This window comes from Terrapene carolina, unplaced genomic scaffold, assembly GCF_002925995.2.
Source record: "Terrapene carolina triunguis isolate 2854851 unplaced genomic scaffold, T_m_triunguis-2.0 Scaffold714, whole genome shotgun sequence".
NCBI classification, from domain to species: Eukaryota; Metazoa; Chordata; order Testudines; family Emydidae; genus Terrapene; species Terrapene triunguis.
The window spans coordinates 22,036,672-22,062,818 of record NW_020665065.1 but is presented as its reverse complement, the minus strand read 5'-3'; the positions used below and the strand labels follow the sequence as shown (position 1 = coordinate 22,062,818).

Sequence of the window (26,147 nt, the reverse complement as noted above, 5' to 3'; positions counted from 1 at the left end):
CTTGTTTCCCTTTATTCCTGTAGCTAGTTTGAGCTCATTTTGTGCCTCTGCCTTTCTAATCTTGCCCCTGCATTCCTGTGTTGTTTGCCTATGTTCATCTTTTGTAATCTGTCCTAGTTTCCATTTTTTATATGACTCCCTATTTTTTAGATCATGCAAGATCTCATGGTTAAGCCAAGGTGGTCTTTTGCCACATTTTCTATCTTTCCTAACCAGCGGAATAGCTTGCTTTTGGGCCCTTAATAGTGTCCCTTTGAAAAACTGCGAACTCTCCTCAGTTGTTTTTCCCCTCAGTCTTCAAGAGGCAGTCTTCTCATTGACAAGAGAAACTCTGCCATCGACATAACGCTGTCTACACTGGGGTTAGGTCGGTATAACTACATCACTCAGGGGTGTGGATTTTTCACACCCCTGAGCGATGTAGTTATACCGATATAAGTTTGTAGTGTAAACCTGGCCTAAGTACTGCAAGACCTAAGCTAATCACTGTGAACTAAATGCCACAATGTATCTTATACAAAATTAGAAAACTGCTATGTCTAACATGACAAACATTTTGTCTCAAACCAACTGTTTTTACTCCACAACCTCACTTTCGTTACAAAGTGAAAATGAACCTTTAATCACTGCCTCATTGTTAGTTCTGTATTAATTTTCTTCTTTCAATTAAAAACCTTTTTCTTCAAGCATATGAAAACAAAGACACATAACAGCTCCATATACAGGGCATCTGTAAATGAAGAATTCTGGTTTCTTCTGCAAAAATCTGTATTTTGCATCAGAAGTTAAAGATGGAATGAGACCTTTAGGTATGTGGCAGGATGGACTAGGTCCGGAGGCCCCCTGCTGGAGGTCTCGTGGCCCTGCATCACCCTGCCCCAGAATAAAGCAGAGAGAAGTCCTCCAGACAGCCTAGAGTGGCTGCAGAGGAGCGGCCAATCAGAGGGGCTGATGGAGTGAAGCCTGGGTGACTGGCTGGCTGAAAGAGCAGCAATAGCATGGACAGCTCACTGCAGGCAGGACTGAATCCCAGACTGCTGAAGACGGGGCGCCTGGCTGGCGGGAACAGCAGCAGGACCAACGGAAGGTCAGTGCGGGCACGCTGAAGCCCAGGGGGACTGAGCAAAGAACCTGGCCAGGCCAGCAAGGGTAATGAGATGGGCCCCGCTGGTCTGATTGAAGACTAAGCCTAGGGAGGCCTGCTGAAACACCACCAGCTGCGGGTACTGAGATGGGCCACAGATCGGTGGTTGAAGAAGGCAGAGCCTCTGGGAAGAGGCCTAAGAGCTACGGCCCCATACCAAGGCCGTGATAAGAACTCGGGACTGTATACTCCGGAAGGGGGGACAGTGAATGTGTCTCGGCCGCAGGGCTGAGTCGCTGAAGACCCACTGAGAGAACCATCAGCCGGGTGATGCTCATGAGAGGCGGGTGCCACCCCGATATAAGAACTAAAACTAAAAGCAGGCTCACACTCAACCAACCAAAGAGGACTGCCCATAAGAGGCGGGTGCCGCCTCGCTGAAAAGACTAATTGCAGGTATATTGGCCAGAGAAAAGGGGGCACTCATGAGAGATGGGTGCTGACCCTGTTACAAGGTCTCATCTACAGTATGCTCTTTAGCACACTGGCCTAGCTGAACACCCCCTTGTTTATGTGTTGGCGTATTGCAGTGCACGAGATAAACTCTATGTGTTCTAAATCGTTAAGAACTCTGAAAGGAGGGGGGAAGAGCTTGCTTTGCCATATGCAAAAGACATGCTTCTAAATGGAACCATCATTTTCACTGAAAAGCCTGTGAAGCACACCTCATATGACTGAAAAATAAAGGAAGTCTCTCTAGCATGAGTACTGCAAACAAGCTACATTTATTTTAAACATAATAAACATTAGCCATTTGTCTACATATTTCCAGGTCAATTAAAGGTAATAATTGTTACAGATCCATTAGCAGACATGGCCCTGCAAAAGGCTGAAAAAAGTAACAATGGAAACACAAGGACAAAGCAACAAATTGTCAAGATTACAATCAAATCAGACTGGTACATTAAGGCTGTTTTCGTGTTTTAATTATGCCTCTCCATAGCCCTAGTCAACTCCTTTGTTATTAATTCTGAGGTAGAAGAGAAAGAGAAGAATTAACTGGCAGGATAACTTTTCCCTGACCCTTAAGAGAGGGAGAGGGAGTGTCTGCACAGGAAAGATGGAAACACTTTCGAAGAATGCTGTTTTCTTAGTGGATGTGAGTCGTGCACTTACCACCAGGTACAAGTCAGAGCGTTGACTCTGATCTTTAATCTGGCTTGGGTCTTGGCTGAGATATTTGCACCTTCACCGTCTCACTGAGATCACCTGGGGAACTTGAGTTAAAACTCTCTCTGAATTTAAAGATCTGGGTGCCAGAGACAGTGATTTTGCAGGGGAGGGTCCTTGGCTCTGGAATTTACTTCCCTAACTGACCTGCAAACGCCTGAGTGCTGACCTAAAGGGCATGATGTAAGGCTCACTTCTTTTTCCAAGCTTTTGCCTGATGGTGATGGTATGTAGTTTATTAGTGGATGAAAGTCTTCCAGTATTAGCAGTGCTCATCAAATTCTGTACTTTATTTTTTATCTTTCATTAGCCAGAGACTGTGTGATGGATGCTTTTATAAATTAAAAGAAATAATAAAAACATATAAACAGGTTCTACTACACCCTGACACTAGTTTAAGCACTAGCACCATGGTTGTACCAGCCATGTTCCTTTACAGCCTCTCTGTCCTTTCAAATATCCACTAATGGAAAAAGAGCTAACAACTGCTCCCATAGTGGAACCAGCAGCACGCGCTTTGGTTCCAAATCTCCATGGAACCTTGCTCCATGTATGTGGAGATCACACTCTGATACTATCTCTGTCTTCAAGGATGGGGTGGGAGAAGAGAACATTCCCACATGGCTCTGTACAGAGAGGTGGGGAGTGAAGAACACCTCCCTCCACCTCCTGCTCCCCTTCCTGGCTCCATGTATGGAGCTAGGAAAGGACATTCCCCACACTCATACACGTCCTCCACCCCAGGAAATACATTTGCTGAAAAGGGAGAGAGGAGCAATTGCTTAGCTTTTCAACAAAACCATGGCAGCTATTTTCATTTGACTTTGGTTGTTGTTTACTTGAAAAACATTAAAAATTGGCTTCCAGAGGTTATGAAATCACAAGAGCTTCAATTTTGTTTTTTATAGCATCAACAGGCTTCAAATAATTATATGGAGATATACCTATCTCATAGAACTGGAAGGGACCTTGAAAGGTCATCAAGTCCAGCCCCCTGCCTTCACTAGCAGGACCAAGTACTGATTTTTGCCCCAGATCCCTAAGTGGCCCCCTCAAGGACTGAACTCATAACCCTGGGTTTAGCAGGCCAATGCTCAAACCACTGAGCTATCCCTCCCCCCTGACACATTCATAATATATTTTAAATAAATTCTTTATAAAGTTGCCAGTCACTTCAAGAACATAAGTCATGCTCATCAGAGCATATTAATGATACAATAATTACAGGAAATAGCACTAAAGAATACTCTGTATTATATGAGTTCATTCAAAGTGATATGGAATCAAGGCACAAGAGATGTGACTTTACCATAATATAATGTACATACTACACAGAACATTTAAATTTAGGATAAAAACCTGCTCTTCCTAATACTGTGTTAGAAGACAAGAATTCTTTTTTCCAAATGTCAATTATAGCAAAAGTTGGTACCCAATATAGTAAATTTCAGTATTTGGTAAATGTTTGCATAAAAAAAATTCTCATTCTGGGTTCTCAAAGTAACGAATGCATAACATTTTAATTAACCCAAGAGAGTAAAGACTGTGTAAAGTAGTGATTTGTAACTTTTTTTAGTTCACATGGGAATAATAATTTAAGTTAGCCTGAGGATTCCTAATATGAGGGCACAACATTCTCACTGTCAGTTTTCAGGTTTAGGGTCAGATTCCCTCTATCATCACGCTTTGGCACTGGCATAATATAAACCAGTGGTTCTCAAACAGGGGTCCGGGGGCCTTTCAGGGGGCCACCAAAATAAACCAAAGAGGGGCCGGTGTTAGCCTTGCTGGGGCCCAGGGCAGAAAGCTGAAGCCCAGGCCCCACCACCCAGGGCTGAAGCCAAAGCCGAAGCAACTTAGCTTCACGGGGCCCCCTGTGGCATGGGGCACTGGGCAGTTGCCCTGCTTGCTAACCCCTAATGCCAGCCCTGGCTTTTAATCTACTGGATATGCAGAAACACAGTTGTTGTGGCACATGTGGGCCGTGGAATTTTTATAGCATGTTGCGGGGAGGGGGCTCAGAAAGAAAAAGGTTGAGAACCCCCAATATAAACTACTCCAGGGACTACATAGGCATAGAATCAGTCTCAGGATTAGCCTGCCCATGCACCAATCCCATTTTTCCCCATCACATACACAGAACTGTGTCCAGAGGATACTGGGAACAGATAAGAATCTAGGTCTTAGTGTGCTTCTAATAAATTCTGGTTTCTGAGAGATAATTCTGTCTATACAACAACTATAACTGAGTCAAGAACCTGGTTGCAACAAAGTTAAGCTATGTGTTGGTTTTGTAAGCATACTAAAGCCTTGGACATTCCCAGGTTGTAAAAGGATTCCTAACTCGATTATAATTGTAAAGCAACCAAACACTTTTTACCTGTTATGCTGTACTGGTATTATACACCGCTAACTGTTAAAGATCTGCAAATCTCTAGATCCAAATTCTGCAAATAGAGGGTACACCTGGTTCTCATTGATTTTAGGAGAGAATTTTAGCAAGACACACTAAACACAAATTTTGTCTTTTGGTAAATGATCTACAAAAGAACTCATGAATGTTCCTCATCTTTGAACTGTGACTAGTTTTCTCATAACTCCTTTTATAACCACAAAACTTCAGAAAAGGTCAAGAAAAGGAAATGGTAGGTCTCACAGCAAGTTACCAATTCTGTAATGGTGCTTATTAGTACACAGTAACGGGTAGGTGCAAATACACTCACCTTTAATGGTTCTTCCCTCACCATAAGCCAATCCATACAATCCACAGCAACAAGTGAGCTTAAAACTATGCATAAACAGTAACAAATGATAATTTCTTCCTCACATGTGGTTTGTGTGTGTGAGTGAATGAGTAGATGCATTAAGTGTCACTATTCTTTAAACTCTTGTTGTCTGCCCTGTTCTAGAAAGCATGTCTTCCTCATGTGACAGTATACACTGGGAACAACAAGGGTATCTATAATAGTTTTCTCATTGTACCCACTAACAGACTCACCTGTTACCGTGAGACAGCATCTCTGCCACCTGCTATCATCTTCAATAAGTAAGATAGCTCACTCTTTATATTACACTAGTATTGCTCAGGGCTTGTCTACACTTGAAATGCTACAGCAGCACAGCTGTGCCACTGTAGTACTTCAATGAAGACACTCACAACTGCAGCAGGAGGGGTTCTCCCATCAGCATAGTTAATTAAGCTCCCTGAGAGGTGGTAGCTAGGTGGATGAAAGAATTCTTCCATCAACCTACAGCTGTCTACACCAGGGGTTAGGTCCACTTAACTGCATCACTCAGGGTACTACGAGTGCAGTAGCTTGGTCAATTTATCTTTTGAGCGTAGACCTGACCTCAAACTGACTAGCATGAATGAAATTAGACCAATGTAATGCCTTCCCATGGAGCAAACCCTCCTTGATTAAGCACCTGATTCTGCTCCACTGAAGTCAATGGAACTTCTTCCATGAACTTCAGTGGCAGCAGTATTAGTCCTCATAAGCATATAGCATGTGACAAAGAAGTAATCAAATCAATTAAGATCTTCTCCCTCATAAAAAAATAATTTGTATGGGAAAACTGGCTTTTGTAAGGAAGAAATAAAACACAATAGAGCTGAAAGATAAAGAGATTTATCAGACACTTTGAGTAGGCCATGCTATACCGTTCGTTCGTTTGTTTATTAGACTGAACTGATCACTTCTGATATGTCAACTAATTTTGCAGTCAGTGTTCCCCATCACTTTCATATACACTACCCAACTTTTAAAATCTTCCCCACCCAAAACATAGTTACTACCTTTGAATTAAAACCCAAAGATTTGAAAGACCAGCAGACTAAGAAAGAGCTACTGATCTTTGCTTTCTCACAAAGCAAGTTACATATATGAGCCAAATACATGAGAGGTCATACACTTTTTCATATTTTCTTCCTTGCTTAGGAACTGAATCTATATTACAGTTAAATGGTTCCATATAAAGTTCAATTTAGCCATCAGGAATACCACACGGACACCTAGAAATTTAACTTTGCTATATACAGTAATACACATTATAGCAAACAAATGACAAATATCCTTCAAATGCAGCATACCTCAGAGTCCTATAAATTGGCAGCTAATATGTATTGTTAAAAGCCATTAGAATTTAAAGGCTGATATTTTCAAAGGAATTTGGATGTCAAATTCCCATCGAAATCTGTGTGTACTCCCCTTTGAAACCATCTGAAGTTTTGAGCAAGTTTCAGAGATTCCCCCAAATGCAAGAAAATCTGAAAGATATCTGGCAATAGTCTCGATAATTTTTTTTTTAAGCTAAGCAAATGTTTTTAATGGGATTGTTAATAATAAGTGCAGTGAAATTAATTAGGAGGCAAAGCATCACCAGGTATTATGGTTGCTTGTTAGCTGAGGTTATAGCAGGTGCTAACGTTTGGAAAGGATCTGGCTCACAAAGCAAGCTTGCATTTTTAAAGTTAGTAGGTGGATAACCTCCAACCTCCCCTTTCCCACAACAGATTAGTTTAGGGTGATAATGAAGGGGCAAGGGTACTGTACCTGGTGATGGGCAGGTCGAGGCCCCGCTGCAAACTGAGGAAAGGCGGGAGAAACAAACACAAAAGGAAAGGCACAAAGAGTCAGAAAGCCCACAACAAAAAATGAAATGTCATACTACATGCAAAATAAACCCACAAGAAAAAACACAAAAAGTCAAAGCTTTGCTGAAGGACAGTGACAGACAGGTACTACAATTTAACAGGTTAACACCACTCCAGTGATAGTGTGCTGCCCAAGAGCTGGGAGAGAGAGAGAGACAACCAAAGCTGCTAGTCATCTTAAAGGCATTCTACTATATGAATACAGAAATTCTTAATACAGTTAAAAAGGTTAAATATTATGTGTTTTAGACAAGTGGATATCCTTAAAGTGGTTTGACTGACTCAAGTTTTTGGAGCGTGGAGGACACCTCTGCTTACAACACTGCAATTAACAGCCAGGTAAGCACTTCTAGTGTCCTGCACACTACAGGGAATGCATGAAAATCTCTGTGAGGCAAACAAGACTAAAACAATAATTGGCACATATATAGTGCATTTCATCTTCCAAGTATTTACAGACATTAGCCATATAATCCTACCCCACTATGTGGTGGTAAGTATTGTTATCCCAATTTTACAAATGGGGAAACTGAAGCAAATCGGTTAACCCATGATTTGTCCAGGAAAACAGAGTATGCCAATGGCAGAGCCTGGACAGAACTCATGAGTTCCTGTTTCCCAGTTTTGCGCTCATATCATTAAATCACTTCCCACCCTCTCACATTACAATGGGGGAAAGGATTCAGCATTTAACACACTCAATGAACATTTAGAACATTATCTGATAATTAGCTGAGTGTTAAAATATAAATAAAAATGAATGCAAGGCATGGAAAAATATAAATAAAAATGAAAGGGTATCTCTTAGAAGAAATCAAGTTAAGCATTTAAGCCCTTAATTCTCAGTGTGTTAACTGAACTCCAGTCTTTCCTCGAATGATATCTGGTAATCTATTAATAACAGCTCAAATAATTAAACAGAGTACATTAAATTAGATCCCACATTGAGTTTTTATGCACAGCAGCAAAACACTGTGTGTGCACTTCTCCCTGTTGCTAGCTGTGCCTGCCAGTAACGTAAGACACTAGGGAAGCAAGCAAAGCAGTACAGCTCTGCTAATTCATGGTACTTGTGCAGAGACTGCTTTAATACATATTACTTTCTTCTCATGTGCTACCATATGTTCTAAAATGGGAATTTAATGAAGAACAATAAGGGCAGAAAAGTACACCTATCAGTGAAGTTTGTACATTTCATATACAAACTACAGGGATAGTTAAAATATTCTAAATAGGTGACAAAGGCTGGTTTCAAGTTACTGAGTTTTTATTTCACCCAAATAGAAAAAGTAATAAATAAATAAATAAAAATAAGCAAATGGGATAAGGCTGGCTTACAGACCCATTTCACTGCTTCTTAATGTTCCTAACACCACCAAATATGACAGAAGCAAAACAAGCATTCACCACTGATAGAACTGATTTTCCTTTCCCCTTTAGAAACATTTTTTAAAATTGCCTATATTTAATACTTCCAAGCAGCAGTCTATAAATACTATAGTTTATTCTACAGTGTTTATATATTCCTCCTACCTTCATCTCATCATTACAGCTGGATGCAGAATAATCAAAATCTTCAGGAAGAAGAAATGCACACAGTCTTTTTCTACCATAAGAGTGTCTAAAGTAGAATCTATAGTACCAATTCACAAATCATATACAACTTTATTTCTTTTCCACCCTAAACTGTCCCCTGTGTGACATTTCCACTAAACCTCAGATTTTAAAACACAAGAAGATGTCAATTCATTAGACTAAAAAATTAAAATGTCAGCTCAGCTTTAATAGTTTTGGCAATTTGTTATGTGACATACTAAAGAGACACTTGGTACACACAGCTTCTAATCCCTCTCCGAAACCTTTAGGTATATTGGAGGGTGGTGGCTTTATTGATCCTTGCAGTAGTAAATGGAGACTATGATGATTCTAAGGAGATGATGTGCAGATTACAATTCAAATCAGATTTTTCACAGGAGGAATCCCAAAAGCAGAGTACGGGTTTCATTTCTTGTGTCTCACATCTGAGAAAACAGGATAGCACTTCCCCTGACAAGGACAAGGCACCAACATAAACATTTCCGGATGGACTACAGGCTCTATTTTATCTGCTAATGAAAGCTGAAAAAGCAATTTGCTTCAAAATCCCTACAAAGAGGTGCAAAAACCAGTGTTGATTAACCTGAGAGCAGAAGTACCTGTCTTATCACTGTTCCATGGAAAATTCTAACTTTTAATCGGCTCTGAAATAAGAGTGGGAAAGTTACATCTTAAGAATACTTAAGCCAAAATATAGTCCATGATTAAAAAGTAATACATGTTATAAGAAAAAAATAAAATAAAACCTCAAAGTTAGTGGAAAAGTACCCTAGTCTATTTTGCACTGGTCACCATTGGCTATTGATTTTTATAATTCTTGTTGACAATATTCTTTACTCCTATTGGTAGCTGTAAGCAACAGAACAAACTGTAGTCACTGCTGGCTCAGAGTAAAAATAGAAACTTTGTTTTTCCTTTAGATGCTGAAGGTAGTAGATACAGAGGAAAACAGCCTTCTGTGAAACCTGGGTCCAACATTTCTGCCACTCACGCCCTTATTGGTCTCACTCACAAACCCTTTTGCGCACTGCTGGCAACTTCTACATATGTTGATGTAGATTTTGCACACTGCATGAATATAACCACTTTTTATGGGTTATTACAATAGCCACTACAGTCCTGTCTCCCAGATTATGTTTTGCAGCAGTTTCTCTACATCAGACAGATTGCTTTAAAATAAACTAGTGTTTAGGGTTGGGATTGACAACAGGAAATGGAAGTAAAGCAGTAATTATACTTGGGCTGAACAGTATTTAAAACTTTTTCCCCCAACTGGAACTGAAGTTTGAAATTCTTGGTATCAAATACAAATGACACTCCAAAAACTAAATGGGAAAATATTTGAAGCCACTTGAATTGCAAAGGCAGCTGTCCAGGGAAGAATAGAAATGCCTAGACTGTGCAATTGCCAATGGCCCTATAATGCAGAAATAGAATGGAGTAAGCTTTGGCTGCTCTAGAATGCAGTGTTAGGGTCACTTCATCAGTGCAACAGCTTACGTATCCTCACCAGCTGGGTCAGATGTGTGATGGATTGGACTACACTAGAGAATCCCAGGATGGCAAAGGAATTATCATGCCATCTTCCTCATCCCCTCTTTGCCCTCCCATCACCACCAGAAAAGAAGATAAAACTAAAATAAATCAAACCCAGAACAAAACGCAAGAGTAGTTCAGGACCAGCTAGTCATGCATTTGTTTTGGGGATAGGGGTTGTAATGGAATGTTATATGTGCGTTTTTTAGTAATGGAGTGGTAATGGTCACTAGCAGAGCAGATGGCAAAAACTGCATACAGGATAGTTTAAAATAAATAGTTCATGACCACAGAAAAATAGCTGACAACTGCAGACAAACTCTTCTTCATTATTTCCTCTAATTATGTGGCAAAATCCCTACAATTTTGTGAATTTTCAGCCAAATTTTCTGAAAGTGTCATCCCTTTAAGCGTAAGCCCAAATTCTTCCTGTCTAAATCCTGAAAGATCAGACCCTCCCAAACCATTCTTTCACCATTTTACCTGGCAGAAACTGCCATGGTATCTCATGTTTTTAGTAAAGAAGCAATCAGTGCATTTCTGTAGATCAGTCAACAAAATCATGTGGTAAAAAAAACAACAACAAAAAATTAAACAGTGCCATTGGCACAACTGCCTGCAAGAAGGAGTACAGTTTGTTATATTGCTTACAATGCAGTATTTTATCCAGCCTCTTCCAGCCAGGGACCTGTAAACCGGATTCTGTTCCAAAACCTTCCTCCTCTTCCAGTTGTCTGTGCAATGTATTGGCACTGTTCTGCTGGGCTGTCAAAAAAACTGGTTTAGAGATGCAGCTCTTCAGTCAGGTTTTGCTCCAGTTCTAACCATGTAAATTTACTCTTGCTTTTCAACAATTAGAGATAAAGATGATGATCATACTTACAGAGAAAAGATTTACCATCATCAGTATCCCACATTACTGATTAGAACTGGGGACTAAATGAAATGAGTTGGGGGTCTCTGCCCAGTTACAAGTGTGCAGCTGTCCATGTCATAAAAACACCATCAAACCTGGAATTAGTTGGCTCTCTCAGCACAGAGATCAAGGACTCAATAGGCCACAGAGACTAACCCTTCTCAGAATTTCCTAGAGGTGAAAGTTCCAGAAGAGGGTTAAGGCACAATGGGGGAGAGAGGGGGACGCTTGCCCTGTATTATACCTGATTAAGACTGCTGTCTCGAAGATTTTCAGTTGCCACCCTTCAGCAGCATTCCACTCTAAAAAGAGAAGAGTGCTGGAGATGGTGCAGCAACTTTAGCGGTAACCCAAAATGTTACGACACAGGAAATGTGGATCTGCAAGGGACAGAGGGACTGCTGCTCCCTGGGCTAGCTGAGGCTTCAGGTACAGCGGAGGTGATCTACTCTGCCTCCAAAAGTAGGGATAAGCATTGATGCTGCAGGAGGGCCTCCTAGCATCAGATGGAATTGCACTACAAGCACAGATTTCCCAACATGAGGCTGGTTTCAGGGAGTCAGAGGCCTAAAATAGGAGAACAGTATTAAAATATGCATAAATGGAGGATGATAGAGTCCAAAGTTTGATGCAAAGGCCTTACCACAAAAAGATTCTGAGATTCAGAAACTCTATATAAAGCTGCAGGTACATATACACCGTGTAGGCAATGTTCCCTGAGCCACTGCAGACTGAGAGTGCTACTTTGGAGATTTAATTTCATTTACTGATCTTTGTTCTAACACTTTATCAAATCTTTCTATAAAGAAAAAAAATGAAGCAAAGAGAAAGACACTGATAATGAATCTAATTTCTAAAATGAGGTGAACCTGAGTGAGAATACACTAAAAATAAATCATGCCATTGGGAAGTAGATGAGAATCTCTCCATCGCTTTCCTTTCACATAAGCTACCTTGAAAGAAACTTCTCCTAACATGAAAGGGTTTAAAAATGCAATAAAGATTTGCTGTTTGGAAATTGCTTCCAGAAGTCAATAAAACACTTTCAGAGAAATGCTACTGTACACACAGAGAGACACAAAAATGAGAGAGAAAGAACAGAAACTAGAGCAAACAAGTGCTCCCTTACCGGAGAGCGGGTCTGAGGCTGTGTGTTCATTGTTTGAGGAGTTTGGGGGTACACCAATGTGGCTGGAGCTGCATTCTGCCCTGAGGGGTAGGGGGCCTGGCAGAGAATAGAGAAAAAATGTTAATATACCAAATAATTTATTCAGAGAGAAGTAAATTAAAGGCACCAAAAAACACCGTCAGATGAACTGGTGATTACTGTTGAGACAACGTAGTTAAATAGACAGATTCCTCTACTGTTGAGATGAAATGCCTATTAATTTATTTATATGGTGCACACAACACCACATTCGTTTTCTTAAAAAACCTCAGCAGAGGAGACCATGATTAGGGCTAAGATTTTGTCATGGATATTTTTAGTAAAAGTCACGGACATGTCATGGGCAAAAAAGAAAAATTCACGGGATATCCATGATAAAATGGGAAGGGGCTGGGCAGCTGCGGGGTGGTTCGGAGCTCCAGGGCCCCCACCACCTTTGGGGGCTCAGAGCTCCAGGGTCCCTCTGCCCCCCATGGTGGTGGGGAGCTGCAGAGAGTCCCCCTGTCCCCTCCCCGCGGTGGGGAGCTGAAGGGATCTCCCCTGCCACCGCCACAGTGGCGAACTGTGGGGGTCCCCCTGCCCTTCCCCCCCCCATGGTGGCTGGGGGCTGCAGGGATCCCCCTGCCTCACCAAAGCAGGCAGAGAGCTGTGGGGATCCTCCTCCCACAGCTGGGTAGCTGCAGGGATCCCCCTGCCACTGCTGTGGTCAGGGAGCTGCGGGGGTCTCCCTGCCCAGCCATGGCAGCCGGGGAGCTGAAGTCACGGAGGTCTTTGTAAGTCCTGGATTCTGTGACTTCCACAACCTCCATGGCAAAACTGTAGCCTTAATCATTATGAATAGTGCTTATCAATTTAAAAGCTTTGCATTGTTTGAATCCTCTGGTCCATGTGCTGATTTTAATACAATTCTCTATAAATTTCTGAGAAAACTTAGAATAATGATGTGCTGCTGACAAATGCTCCAAAATAAGACAGATGACAAAAAATTAAGTAGCATGCAACTAGTATAAGCCGCTGTCCTTATACAGTGTTCAGAACATATCAAAATGGCCTAAAAATAGGCATATGGGGGCAGACCCTCTGCTGACATAAAGTTACACCAGCAGAGAATCTGCCGAATGGTATTTATTCCAAAAGTAACAGTAACTTGGAGCAGTACAGTTATGACAATTGTAGGTTTTTTACACTAGAAATTTCAGAACATTCTACTTAAAAACCTAAATTAAAAAAGCTTTATTTTATCATGTAATTTACTCTCCATCCCTCATTCCTTAATAGATGTATTATATTTTTAAGCCATTTAATGATGACACTGCCCAACTGCAGCACTACCAATGTTAGATAATTATCAGCCTTTCTATTATCAAAGCAGTTTTTCTTTTTTTCTCAGTTTTAAATTCCTTAATAAACTGTGGTGCAAATCTGTTAATTAAAAAACAACAACCTGCGTTCATTATAATGCTGATGAAAACATTGAATTAAGAGCACAGATGACCTAAGTCCTCTTGAATCACAGAAACTCTTAGAGCAGTGTTTCACAGCTACTGTGTTGCAACGAAGGGTAAATCACACAAGGCAATCAGGGGTCATGAGGCATCAAAAATTTTATTACTATCTAAAGCAAAGAAAATCTCACTACCTTATTCCTCACACACTCAAAAAAGATCAAGTATTCTTCAACAGCTTCTCTAAACACACACAAATACATCATATAGGCTTATTGCTGTTACTGGATTTTTTTATTCTTTTCACATTTACTTTTTTAGTAAATGTAAGAGGGTAGAGAATTTTTTACTTTGAATAAGGGATTGCCAATTTCAAAAGGCTGAGAAACACTGCCTAGAGCATACAGAGTAATAATGCAAAGTTGCCCCCACATGCCCTGCTAAAGTACCTCAACTTTGAGCAACCCTCTCAGGGTCACCAGCAAATAGTTTCAGTTGCGATGGTGATTTGTGATATGGCCAGAGGTCACCAAATCATTTCACACAGGCAACCAAACAGCTATCATATGGTAACAACTTTCATTCACTACTAATCAAAGTCAATTTTGAATCAGGGTCTTAGAAATAAGAGGATACCTATCCCAAGCTGCCCAGCCTTCAAAAGAAATGCTCTCTTTGCATTTCTGTGAGGATTGGGTTGCTTATTTGTTTCTCTCTAACAGCTCAATTTTTAACATCATAATATTTAGCTCTTCAGTACCACCATCCCACACTGGGCCAACTTCACGGTCTACCATAGTAACATTATTTCTAAAATGGCCTCTCTGGCATGGCATCTGGGGCACTGTACAGCACATACAAGAACACAAACACGACAATCTGTTTTAAAATCTCCAGGAAATACCAAAAATATTGAAGGTAGGGGTAGTATCACAAGGTACCATTATGGAGGGCATCAAAGGCTAGCTCTGAAGCTCTCAAGACTGGGAATGCCATAATGCATAGCCCAAGCAGGGAAGCACTTGTTATCACTCTTGAATAAGTACTTGGTTTGATTTCAGAGTAGCAGCCGTGTTAGTCTGTATCTGCAAAAAGAACAGGAGTACTTGGTTTGATTTCAGAGTAGCAGCCGTGTTAGTCTGTATCTGCAAAAAGAACAGGAGTACTTGTGGCACCTTAGAGACTAACACATTTATTTGAGCATAAGCTTTCGTGGGCTGCATCCAATGAAGTGGGCTGTAGCCCATGAAAGCTTATGCTCAAATAAATAAATGCCACAAGTACTCCTGTTCTTTTTACTTGGTTTGAGTCTCCCATGTGAATGGTTCCTCCACTGTGACCCCTAGGTCCTTTTCTGCAGATCTCTATGCCAAATTGTGACTTTCAAACTACAGCCATTTCGGTTAGTTTAAGGCTCGTTATGATCCATCTTCAGCTGAAGATTTCAAAGAGAATGAATCAGACCATAAGTAAGGAGCGAAGTACAGACAATTTTTTGTAAAATTTTGAAAATATCTATTGTGTGTGTTTTAATGGGCACATTAAAAAACTGGATTTACTATCACACTCCAGAGTAAAGTAATCACCTTTAAATATTATAGGTAAAAAATAAATAACATTTGTGAAGTGCTTAAAAACGTAAGTAGCATTTTTTTGCATGTGGAATTACTGTGAATTCATGGTGCAAGCTGCCGCAATTCTAAAGGAGCCACTTCTGGTCTCTATATTCAACATTCTAAATATTGAAATTCATGAGTAAGTCGACAAAAGAAATAAAGAAAAGTCTGCTTCAATCCCTACTGTGATGCCTGAAGGATGGGTTTAGGGGCATTAGCCCTCAAGCACTGCTCAGTGCATCTGAACAACAGATTTCAATGATAAGACTAAGGCTATGTCTACATTATATAGCCTATGTCAGCAAAATTTATGTTGCACAGGGATGTGAATATTCTACCCCTTTCCCCCCACCCCACCCCCCATCGAGCAACATAGCATAGTCCCTTACAAAAGAAAATGGGTTTAATGGTGTGCAGTCTGTGTCTGATGAACTAATAAAACTGATAATAAACGTGGAGGGAATTGTTTGGTAAATTTCCCTATGGTCGAAATGAACTTTAAGTCACTTCGCTGGCCCTCCAATGCAGTCCACGTTAAATTCAAACTTTTGTCCTTTCCTTCCAAACTCTTCACCCTGTAACCACTGCCTACATCTCAGACCTGGTCTTCCTTTTGCAATTCTCACCCTACCTGCTCTGCTCTCTCTGTGTCACCATCCTCTCCCCTTTGTCTTTGAATCATTTTTGAGGCTTCCACTTTTGCTAGGAAACTAGGGCTGTCAAGCGATTAAAAAAATTAATCATGATTAATCGTGCAATTTAAATAATTAATCACGATTAATCGTGCTGTTAAAAATAGAATACTATTTATTTAAATATTTTGGGATGTTTTCTACATTTTCAAATATATGACTTCAATTACAACACAGAATACAGTGCTTACTTTACATTTATTTTTTATTACAAATATTTGCTCTGTAGAAAACAAAAAAATAGTATTTTTAGGGCTGTCAATTAATCTCAGTTAACTCAAAAAATTAATCGTGATTAATCACAGTTTTAATCACACGGTTAAACAATAGAATACTAAGCGAAATTTATTAAATATTTTGGATGTTTTTCTACATTTTCATATATATTGTATTCTGTGTTGTAACTGAAATCAAAATGTATATTAATTTGTTACAAATATTTGCACTGTAAAAATGATAAACAAAAGAAATAGTATTTTCCAATTCACCTCATACAAGTACTGTAGTGCAATCTGTTTGTCGTGAAAGTGCAACTTACAAATGTAGATTTTTTTGTCACATAACTGCACTCAAAAACAAAACAATGTAAAACTTCAGAGCCTACAAATCCACTCAGTCCTACTTCTTGTTCATCCAATTGCTAAGAAAAACAAGTTTGTTTACATTTATAGGAGATAATACTGTTCTCTTCTTATTTCCAATGTCACCAGAAAGTGAGAACAGGTATTTCCATGGCACTTTTGTAGCCAGCATTGCAAGGTATTTATGTGCCAGATATGCTAAACATTCGTATGCCCCTGCATGCTTCGGCCACCATTCCAGAGGACATACTTCCATGCTGATGACGCTCCTTAAAAAAATAATGCGTTAATTAAATTTGTGACTCAACTTGGGGGAGAATTGTATGTCCCCTGCTCTGTTTTACCCATATCCTGCCATATATTTCATGTTACAGTAATCTTGGCTGATGACCCAACACATGTTGTTCATTTTAAGAAAACTTTCACTGCAGATTTGACAAAATGCAAAGAAGGTACCAATGTGAGATTTCTAAAGATAGCTACAGCACTCGACCCAAGGTGTAAAAATGTGAAGTGTCTTCCAAAATATGAGAGGGACGTGGAGATTGCTTTCAGAAGTCTTAAAAGAGCAACACCCTGATGCGGAAACTACAGAACCCGAAGCACTGAAGAAGAAAATCAACCTTCTGCTGGTGGCATCTGACTAAGATAATGAAAATTAACATGTGTCTGTCCGCACTGCTTTGGATTTTTATCAAGCGGAACCCATCATCAGCATGGACGCTGGAATGGTGGTTGAAGCATGAAGGGACATATGATTCTTTAGTGTATCTGGCACGTAAATATGTTGCAACGCCAGCTACAACAATGCCACGAGAACATCTCACTTTCAGGTGACTTTGTAAACAAGAAGTGGGTAGCATTATCTGCTACAAATGTAAACAAACTTGTTTGTCTGAGAGATTGGCTGAACAAGAAGTAGGACTGAGTGGACTTGTAGGCGCTAAAATTTTACATTGTTTTATTTTTGAATGCAGTTTTTTTGTACATAATTCTACATTTGTAAGTTCAACTTTCATAATAAAGATATTACACTACAGTACTTGTATTAGGTGAATTGAAAAATACTATTTATTTTGTTTTTTTTACTGTGCAAAATATTGTAATAAAAAATAAATATACTACACTTGTATTCTGTTGTCCTTCAAATCAATATATTTGAAAATGTAGAAAACATCCAAAAATATTTAAATAAATGGTATTATATTATTGTTTAAAAGTACGATTAATACTCCAATTTGTCTAGGTCACTCTGGACCCTATCCCTACCCTCCATAGAATCATAGAATATCAGGGTTGGAAGGGATCTCAGGAGGTCATCTAGTCCAACCCCCTGCTCAAAGCAGGACCAATTCCCAACTAAATCATCCCAGCCAGGGCTTTGTCAAGCCGGGCCTTAAAAATCTCCAAAGAAGGAGACTCCACCATCTCCCTAGGTAACGCATTCCAGTGCTTCACCACCCTCCTAGTGAAAAAGTTTTTCCTAATATCCAACCTAGACCTCCCCCACTGCAACTTGAGACCATTGCTCCTTGTTCTGTCATCTGTCACCACTGAGAACAGCCGAGCTCCATCCTCTTTGGAACCCCCCCTCAGGTAGTTGAAAGCAGCTATTAAATCCCCCCTCATTCTTCTCTTCTGGAGACTAAACAATCCCAGTTCCCTCAGCCTCTCCTCATAAGTCATGTGCTGCAGACCCCTAATCATTTTTGTTGCCCTCCGCTGGACTCTTTCCAATTTTTCCACTTCCTTCTTGTAGTGTGGGGCCCAAAACTGGACACAGTATTCCAGATGAGGCCTCACCAATGTCGAATAAAGGGGAACGATCACGTTCCTCGATCTGCTGGCAATGCCCCTACTTATACAGCCCAAAATGCCGTTAGCCTTCTTGGCAACAAGCGCACACTGTTGACTCATATCCAGCTTCTCGTCCACTGTGACCCCTAGGTCCTTTTCTGCAGAACTGCTACCAAGCCATTCGGTCCCTAGTCTGTAGCAGTGAATGGGATTCTTCCGTCCTAAGTGCAGGACTCTGCACTTGTCCTTGTTGAACCTCATCAGGTTTCTTTTGGCCCAATCCTCTAATTTGTCTAGGTCCCTCTGTATCCGATCCCTACCCTCTAGTGTATCTACCACGCCTCCCAGTTTAGTGTCATTTGCAAAACTTGCTGAGAGTGCAGTCCACACCATCCTCCAGATCATTAATAAAGATATTAAACAAAACCGGCCCCAGGACCGACCCTTGGGAAACTCCGCTTGAAACCGGCTGCCAACTAGACATGGAGCCATTGATCACTACCCGTTGAGCCCGACGATCTAGCCAGCTTTCTATCCACCTTACAGTCCATTCATCCAGCCCATACTTCTTTAACTTGGCGGCAAGAATACTGTGGGAGACCGTATCAAAAGCTTTGCTAAAGTCAAGGAATAACACATCCACTGCTTTCCCCTCATCCACAGAGCCAGTTATCTCATCATAGAAGGCAATTAGGTTAGTCAGGCATGACTTGCCCTTGGTGAATCCATGCTGACTGTTCCTGATCACTTTCCTCTCCTCTAAGTGTTTCATAATTGAATCCTTGAGGACCTGCTACATGATTTTTCCAGGGACTGAGGTGAGGCTGACTGGCCTCTAGTTCCCCGGATCCTCCTTCTTCCCTTTTTTAAAGATGGGCACTACATTAGCCTTTGTCCAGTCATCCGGGACCTCCCCTGATTGCCATGAGTTTTCAAAAATAATGGCTAATGGCTCTGCAATCTCATCCGCCAACTCCTTTAGCACCCTCGGATGCAGCGCATCCAGCCCCATGGACTTGTGCACATCCAGTTTTTCTAAATAGTCCCGAACCACTTCTTTCTCCACAGAGGGCTGGTCACCTTCTCCCCATACTGTGCTGCTCAGTGCAGTAGTCTGGGAGCTGACCTTGTTCGTGAAGACAGAGGCAAAAAAATCATTGAGTACATTAGCTTTTTCCACATCCTCGGTCACTAGGTTGCCTCCCTCATTCAGTAAGGGGACCACACTTTCCTTGACTTTCTTCTTGTTGCTAACATACCTGAAGAAACCCTTCTTGTTACTCTTAACATCTCTTGCTAGCTGCAACTCCAAGTGTGATTTGGCCTTCCTGATTTCACTCCTGCATGCCTGAGCAATATTTTTATACTCCTCCCTGGTCATTTGTCCAATCTTCCACTTCTTGTAAGCTTCTTTTTTGCATATCTACCTCTCCCACCCATGAACTTGCTGAGGGTGCAATTAATCCCATCATACAGATCATTAATAAAGATGTTGAACAAAACCGGCTCCAGGACCGACCCCAGGGGCACTCCACATGATATCGGCTGCCAACTAGACATGCAGCCTTTGATCGCTACCCGTTGAGCCCAACAATCTAGCCAGCTTTCTATCCACCTTATAGTCCATCCATCCAAGCCATACTTTTTAAACTTGCTGGCAAGAATACTGTGGGAGACCATATCAAAAGCTTTGATAAAGTGAAGATACATCACATCCACCTCTTTCCCCATATCGGCAGAGCCAGTTATCTCATCATCATAGAAGGCAATCAGGTTGGTCAGGCATGACTTGCCCTTGGTGAATCCATGTTGACTGTTCCTGATCACCTTCCTCTACTCCAAGTGCTTCAAAATGGTTTCCTTGAGGACCTGCTCCATGATTTTGTCGGGGACTGAAGTGAGGCTGACCGGTCTGTAGTTCCCCGGGTTCTCTTTCTTCCTTTTTTTAAAATATGGGCACTATATTTGCCTTTTTCCAGTCGTCTGGGACCTCCCCTAATCGCCACAAATTTTCAAAGATAATGGCCAATGGCTCTGCAATCACATCAGCCAACTCCCTCAGCATCCTTGGATGCATTAAATCTGGACCCATGGACTTCTGCATGTCCAGCTTTTCTAAATAGTCCTTAACCTGTTCTTTCACCACTGAGGGCTGCTCACCTCCTCCCCATACTGTGTTGCCCAGTACAGAAGTCTGGGAGCTGACCTTGTCTGCCTTTCTGCATAATCATGAGATCTTACTGTCACCCTTGTCTTTAATCTCCCCTACCTTACTCGTGTCACTCAAATTTAGACTCTATGCTCTCTGAGGCAAGGACCACATCTTACTTTGACACAGTGCCTAGTACATATCTGCATACCAAGAAATCCATAATGATAATACGACTTCAGAATGATTACCTTTCTGTAGCGTCTTTCAGGAGAAGACGCTGGGACTGTGACAGAGAAAACCCTAATTAGAGGGGACACTGCAAGTTAAACATGAAAGGTCAGATTCTCTGTTGCTCCTTTCCTGTCCTGAATGTAGGAAACAAGCAGGGTATAATTTTATGCTACCTATACACCTTCCAAATTCTGACCTGAGCCGGGCCTCAACATTTCTTTTTTCACCCCAGTATAAAATTCCTCCTTAATGTTCCTGATGGTAAAAAATTAACTAAAAATATGCAAAAATATTTTACATAAAGATTCTGAGTACCTGGTGCCTCAACTTAGTAAATTTCCCTTTTTGACTCATAAGGCAATGGGGGCGACTTGAGAGTAAGCGAAAGTATTCCTATCTCAAACATAGCTAGAGATACCTGCCTCTACAACACTTCCAGATTCTGCTGTCCCAGGGATCAAGCTTCAGACAAGAACCCTGGTCTTCCAGTGGGTGGCAGCCTCAGTGACATTCTAAGACAGGGGTCTCAAACTCAAATGACCATGCGGGCCACATGAGGACTAGTACATTGTCCCGAGGGCCGCATTACTGACACCTTCCCCCCCCCACCCGCCGCCCTTGGCCCTGCCCCCACTCCACCCCTTCCATGAGGCCCCGCCCCTGCCCCGCCTCTTCCCACCCCTTCCCCGAAATCCCCACTCCAACTCTGCCCCCTCCCTGCCCCCAGGGGGTGGAGGGGTGTGGGGTGTTGTGGGGGCTCAGGGCAGGGAGTTGGGGTGTGGGGTGCAAGAGGAGTGCAGGGTGCAGCAGGGGGATCAGGGCAGTGGGTTGGGGTGCAAGAGGAGTGTGGGGTGTGGCAGGGGGCTCAGGGCAGAGGGTTGGGGTGCAAGAGGAGTGCGAGGTGCAGCAGGGGGTTCAGGGCAGGGGGTTGGGGTGCAGGGTGTGGCAGGGGGCTCAGGGCAGGGGTCAGGGTGCATGAGAGGTGCAGAGTACGGCAGGTGGTCGGGGTGTGGCATGGGGCTCAGGGCAGTGGGTTGGGATGCAGGAGGGGTGCAGGGTGAGGCAGGGGGTCGGGGTGCAGAGTACAGCAGGGGGTCGGGGTGCAGGGTTCAGCAGGGGGCTCAGGGCAGGGGGTTCGGCTGCAGGAGGGGTTCAGGGGGCAGGATCTGGCCCGGCGCATACCGGGGGCAGGGCAGGCTCCCTGCCTGCCTGCCTGTCTGCCCTGCCCCCACAAGAGGCTGGAACATGGGGAAGGGGGGGGTGGGCAGAGGGGCTGTGCATTTCTGTTGCTTGAGGCACCGCCTCCAGCAGCTCCCATTGGCCGCAGTTCCCCGTTCCCGGCCAATGGGAGCTGCTGGGGGCGCTGCCTAAAGCAACAGAAACACACAGCCCCTCCGCCCCCCTTTCCCCACGTTCCAGCCTCTTCCCGGAACTGGGCAAGGCAGGCAGGCAGGGAGCCTGCCCTGCTCCCGGTGCACGTCCGGCCACCGCTCTGGTAAACACTGGGGAAGGGCGGGGGGGCTGCCTTATAGCAACACAGCCTTGGGCTTCCACCCAGACACCCAAGTCAAATATGATGAGGATTAATGAAAATCTTATTCATCATATAAGAAAGTTCTACCAATCCCAAAGGATCAGATACATTACCTCCCACACTAATGAATATTCTTACTAACTAAAATTTATTAAAAAAAGAAAAGAGAGAGTGTATTGGTTGAAAGATCAGTATACACACAGACATGAGTACAGTTCTGAGATCAGTTTCATAGTAGAGATAATGAACTTTGTAGATGCAAAGAGTTCTTTCAGAATTAGTCTATAGGTTATAGTCCAATGTTCATATCCAAGGTGATCCAGGTGGGATTGAAGATCTCAGTCTGAAGACTCAAGCTTCCCCTGCATAAAGCATCAAGCAGATCTGAGATAAAAAAGATCAGGACCCAAGACACCTTTATACAGTTCCAGGCCTTCTCTTGACAGCATGGAGTGCTTAGGCGAACAACAGGCAATCATCGAGACTTTGAACTAGACATATTTCCTAAGCATCACTGGTAATAAATTACACGGATTAACATAAGGAAATTGCCTGTTTTTCACCATTCGCAGGTGATTTGCTATATACTTCAAAGAGAGATCAATACAGTGATATTACTATATTTACAGTTCATTTAAATGTTAAGATCTCCATTTGATCTCTGAATTAACAGAATACAGCATAGACAGGAACTGTTTGACTACATTGTTAACCTCTAACAGTATATATGCAAACACAATTATCTACCAATATGTCCCTAAAGATTGAATTTGGATGCTTAACCCTTTCTGGCCATGTGTCACAGTGAGTAAACCCTCTGGAGCTACATGTGAAGGTGGTGACATATGTGTATGAGGCCATGTGGCCAAGGAGGGATAGGCAAGTGCTGGCTGGGACAGAAGGATTGTTGATGATGCAGGTTCTGAGTTCTTGCACGGTAGGTACGCTCACGCTGTGACTGAATTGATGGATGCCCCTATAAAGTCTAGGGTTTGTGTGGGGTCCAAGGTTGATTTTTCTACGTTGAGGTTGACTCCAAGGGAGGAAAGGAGGCTGAGCAACATGGAGGTTGAAACTTGGGCTTTATGTCTGGATTATGTTGCCAGGAGCCAGTTGCCCTGATATGGGAATACAAGGACCTGATGTAGGCCACAATGGAAAACACCTTGGTGAAGGCTCTGGGAGCAGTGGTGAGTCCAAAGGGAAGAATTCTGAAACTGAAAGTGCTGTGAGCCAACCATGAATCTCAGGAACCGTCTGTGGGCCGGATGAATATGAAAGTAGGCTTGTAATAGAAAAAGAGAGACTGAGACATGAGGCCTGGTAAAAGGGGCCTGGTATGAGGCCTAAGGCCTGAACTAAAGTAGGCCCTGCTGAGATAAAGCAAAGTTATAGCAAGAGTCAAGCTATGAGCAAAAGTAGGACCCTATTACAAAGCAGATACTTGCTTGCAGGTTCACTATCCGATACATGAACTTGGCAAGAACAGGGCTGGCATTGCAAAAACACGAGCACTCCTAGGCACTAAGTAAACACATTCCAGAAGGGCAGTACCAGAACACGCAGATACAAGGTTATGGTGGAAACACACTCCCCGAAGATGATACAAGGACACATGGACTCCTCTTAAAAATAAGATCAGGATGGCAGAATGATGGATAGAGATGTTTTGATCGAACCAACATTGAAAGGAAGGTCTTTGATATATTTTGTACTTCCCTGGGGAAACTAGAGGAATGGAGCCACAATTCCTTCCACGTGACTATGCCGATAGTCATAGAGCACGATGAATTATCTGCTGCATCTACAGCTGACTGAAGTGATGTCCTCTAAGATTGCCTGGAAGCAGGCCCAGTCTTGCTGCAGCAGTTTGTCAGCAAATTCCTTCAGTTTGCTGTAATTCAGGAAATTGTATTTGGCAAGTAATGGTGATAATTCAAAATTCTGAATTGAAGGCGGGCTGAGGAGAAGACCTTGAGGCCCAAAAGGTCCAACCGCTTGCCCTCCTTATTGGATGGAGTGGAACATGGGTGCTGCTGCCTGGAACGTTGTTTCGTCGTCGCCTGTACCACAAGTGAATTGGGGAGGCGAGTGTACGAGAAAAGAAACTCAGATTTCTTAGTGGGTACATAGTAGTGTTTTTCTGCACCCTTGGGGGTAGGTGTACATGTGGCCAGTGTTTGCCAAACTATTCTAGCTGCCTCAAGGATGGCATCATTGATTGGCAGAGCAACTGTACCCGGTGCCGATGAGTGAAGGTTGTCCAGGAGCTTATGCTGAGTGTCTTCGATCTCCTCCAGAGGAATGTGAAACTCTCCAGCCACTCTACACAGGAGATCCTGAAATTGACGGAAGTCATCAGGGGACGAGGGGGACACTGAAGCCATTGCCGCATCCGATGAGGATGATGGGTGGGAATTGGGGCCAAGGTCCTCAATAGGGCCAGCATGACAGATCCGGAGGGGGACCACCCAGTGGCTCCGTAGCAGCTAGAGTGGAGGATATTGCCACAGTGTACACAGCCTTTTCGGGTACTCATATTGGCTGTAGGGGATGGATGGTACCTGCCCCTCATCCAATTCCTCCGAAGACAAAACTCAGCCACCATCGACAGTACCGTCAGAGCTGGTGGAAGTGTGTAGAAAGTCGGAGCGGGGGGTGAAGGATACCTCAGCTATGGCATGTCCTGAGTGGAAAATATAGTCTCCCTAGAAGTAGACGGTTCCAGAAAGTGTGGAGATCTCAGCTCTTCCAGGGCAAACACTTCCTGGGGCTCTAGTGCTTTTCCCAACCTCCCTGGTTTTAAGGATACTCTTTCTGTATCTGGAACCAGTACCAGAGTGGTGATCTTCCCCAGAGTGAGCAGTTCTTATGCTTTATGGGGCGCAACACTGAGGGTGTGTGCAGTTCGGTACCCGGCACCAGCGGATCCATCAGCTTGTGTGGCCTCTTCTCATATTTGTGCACCTCAGACTTTTGGAAGATTGGAACTTGTGGAAGGAGTGTCCCCTTTCTTAGGTTTGGAGGAAGACTTACTGCCATGCTTATATGTATGCTTCCTTATTTCTGAATTAGGCCCTGGTGTGGGGTTCACAGTGGTGGTACCACCAGTGCTGGATTTGGACTCCATAGCCAGAGGCACACTCCTGGCTGTCTCAGGCCAATGTACAGGATGGGGTTCCCAATTCTAGGTATGATTGCGGCCTTGTGGCGACCTCCATGAGGTGCTTCTTGAGGCAGAGAGTCCAGTCTTCTCGGATAGGACTCAAGAAGGACTGGCAGATACAACACCTGGATGCAATGTGGGCTTCTTCCAAGCATTAGAGGCAGCATTGATGTTCATCGCTGACCGAAAAGCAACACAGGCAGGAAGCGCAAATTTTAAAGCTTGGGGTATTTGGCATAATCCAGTACACGCATGGTGTGTGTGTGTGTGTGTGGGGGGGGGGGTATAACAAGGAAACAAACCCTGAAAGTCCCAAATCCACTCTTAAAAACTAAGACTACTAAAAATTCTACATAAAACAGAAAAAACAGCAAAAATACTACAAAACTAACTATATACAACTATATTCCTTTATAAATGTGTCACACGCAAAAGGACACTAATAGTTCCAACCTGGACCATGCTATGGTGATCGGTGCCTTACAAAAGCCTAAGGAGCAGAATGCCCATCTAAAAAAACATATTTGACAGCTATTCCATTATAAGGGCTTCTTACACCTTGTGAACTTTTTGGAATTCACAAAACAGGTGTAATTTTCCTTTAAACATGAATTTTTAATTAAATACTGCAATGTACAGAAAAAATTCTCTTTTTGCTGATTCTTTTGAAATGATCTCCGGCACAAGGTTCAGGTATCACACCTGGAAGGCCAATAAAAAGAGGCGGCTACTCACCTGTAACTAGAGGT

At 42.6% G+C, this 26,147-nt stretch overlaps 1 protein-coding gene across 2 annotated transcripts in view; it reads right to left on the bottom strand.

Annotated features, from left to right (window-relative positions):
- EIF4G3 (eukaryotic translation initiation factor 4 gamma 3) overlaps positions 1-26,147 on the bottom strand; it is a 399,442-nt gene that overhangs the window by 205,416 nt on the left and 167,879 nt on the right. For both annotated transcript variants that reach the window (XM_026659916.2, XM_026659925.2), the window contains exons 5-7: positions 12,146-12,241; positions 10,752-10,865; positions 6,868-6,900 (exon numbers count right to left, since the gene is read on the bottom strand). In XM_026659916.2, the coding sequence (XP_026515701.1) occupies positions 6,868-6,900; positions 10,752-10,865; positions 12,146-12,241 (243 nt within the window). The remainder of the gene's footprint in view (positions 1-6,867; positions 6,901-10,751; positions 10,866-12,145; positions 12,242-26,147) is intronic.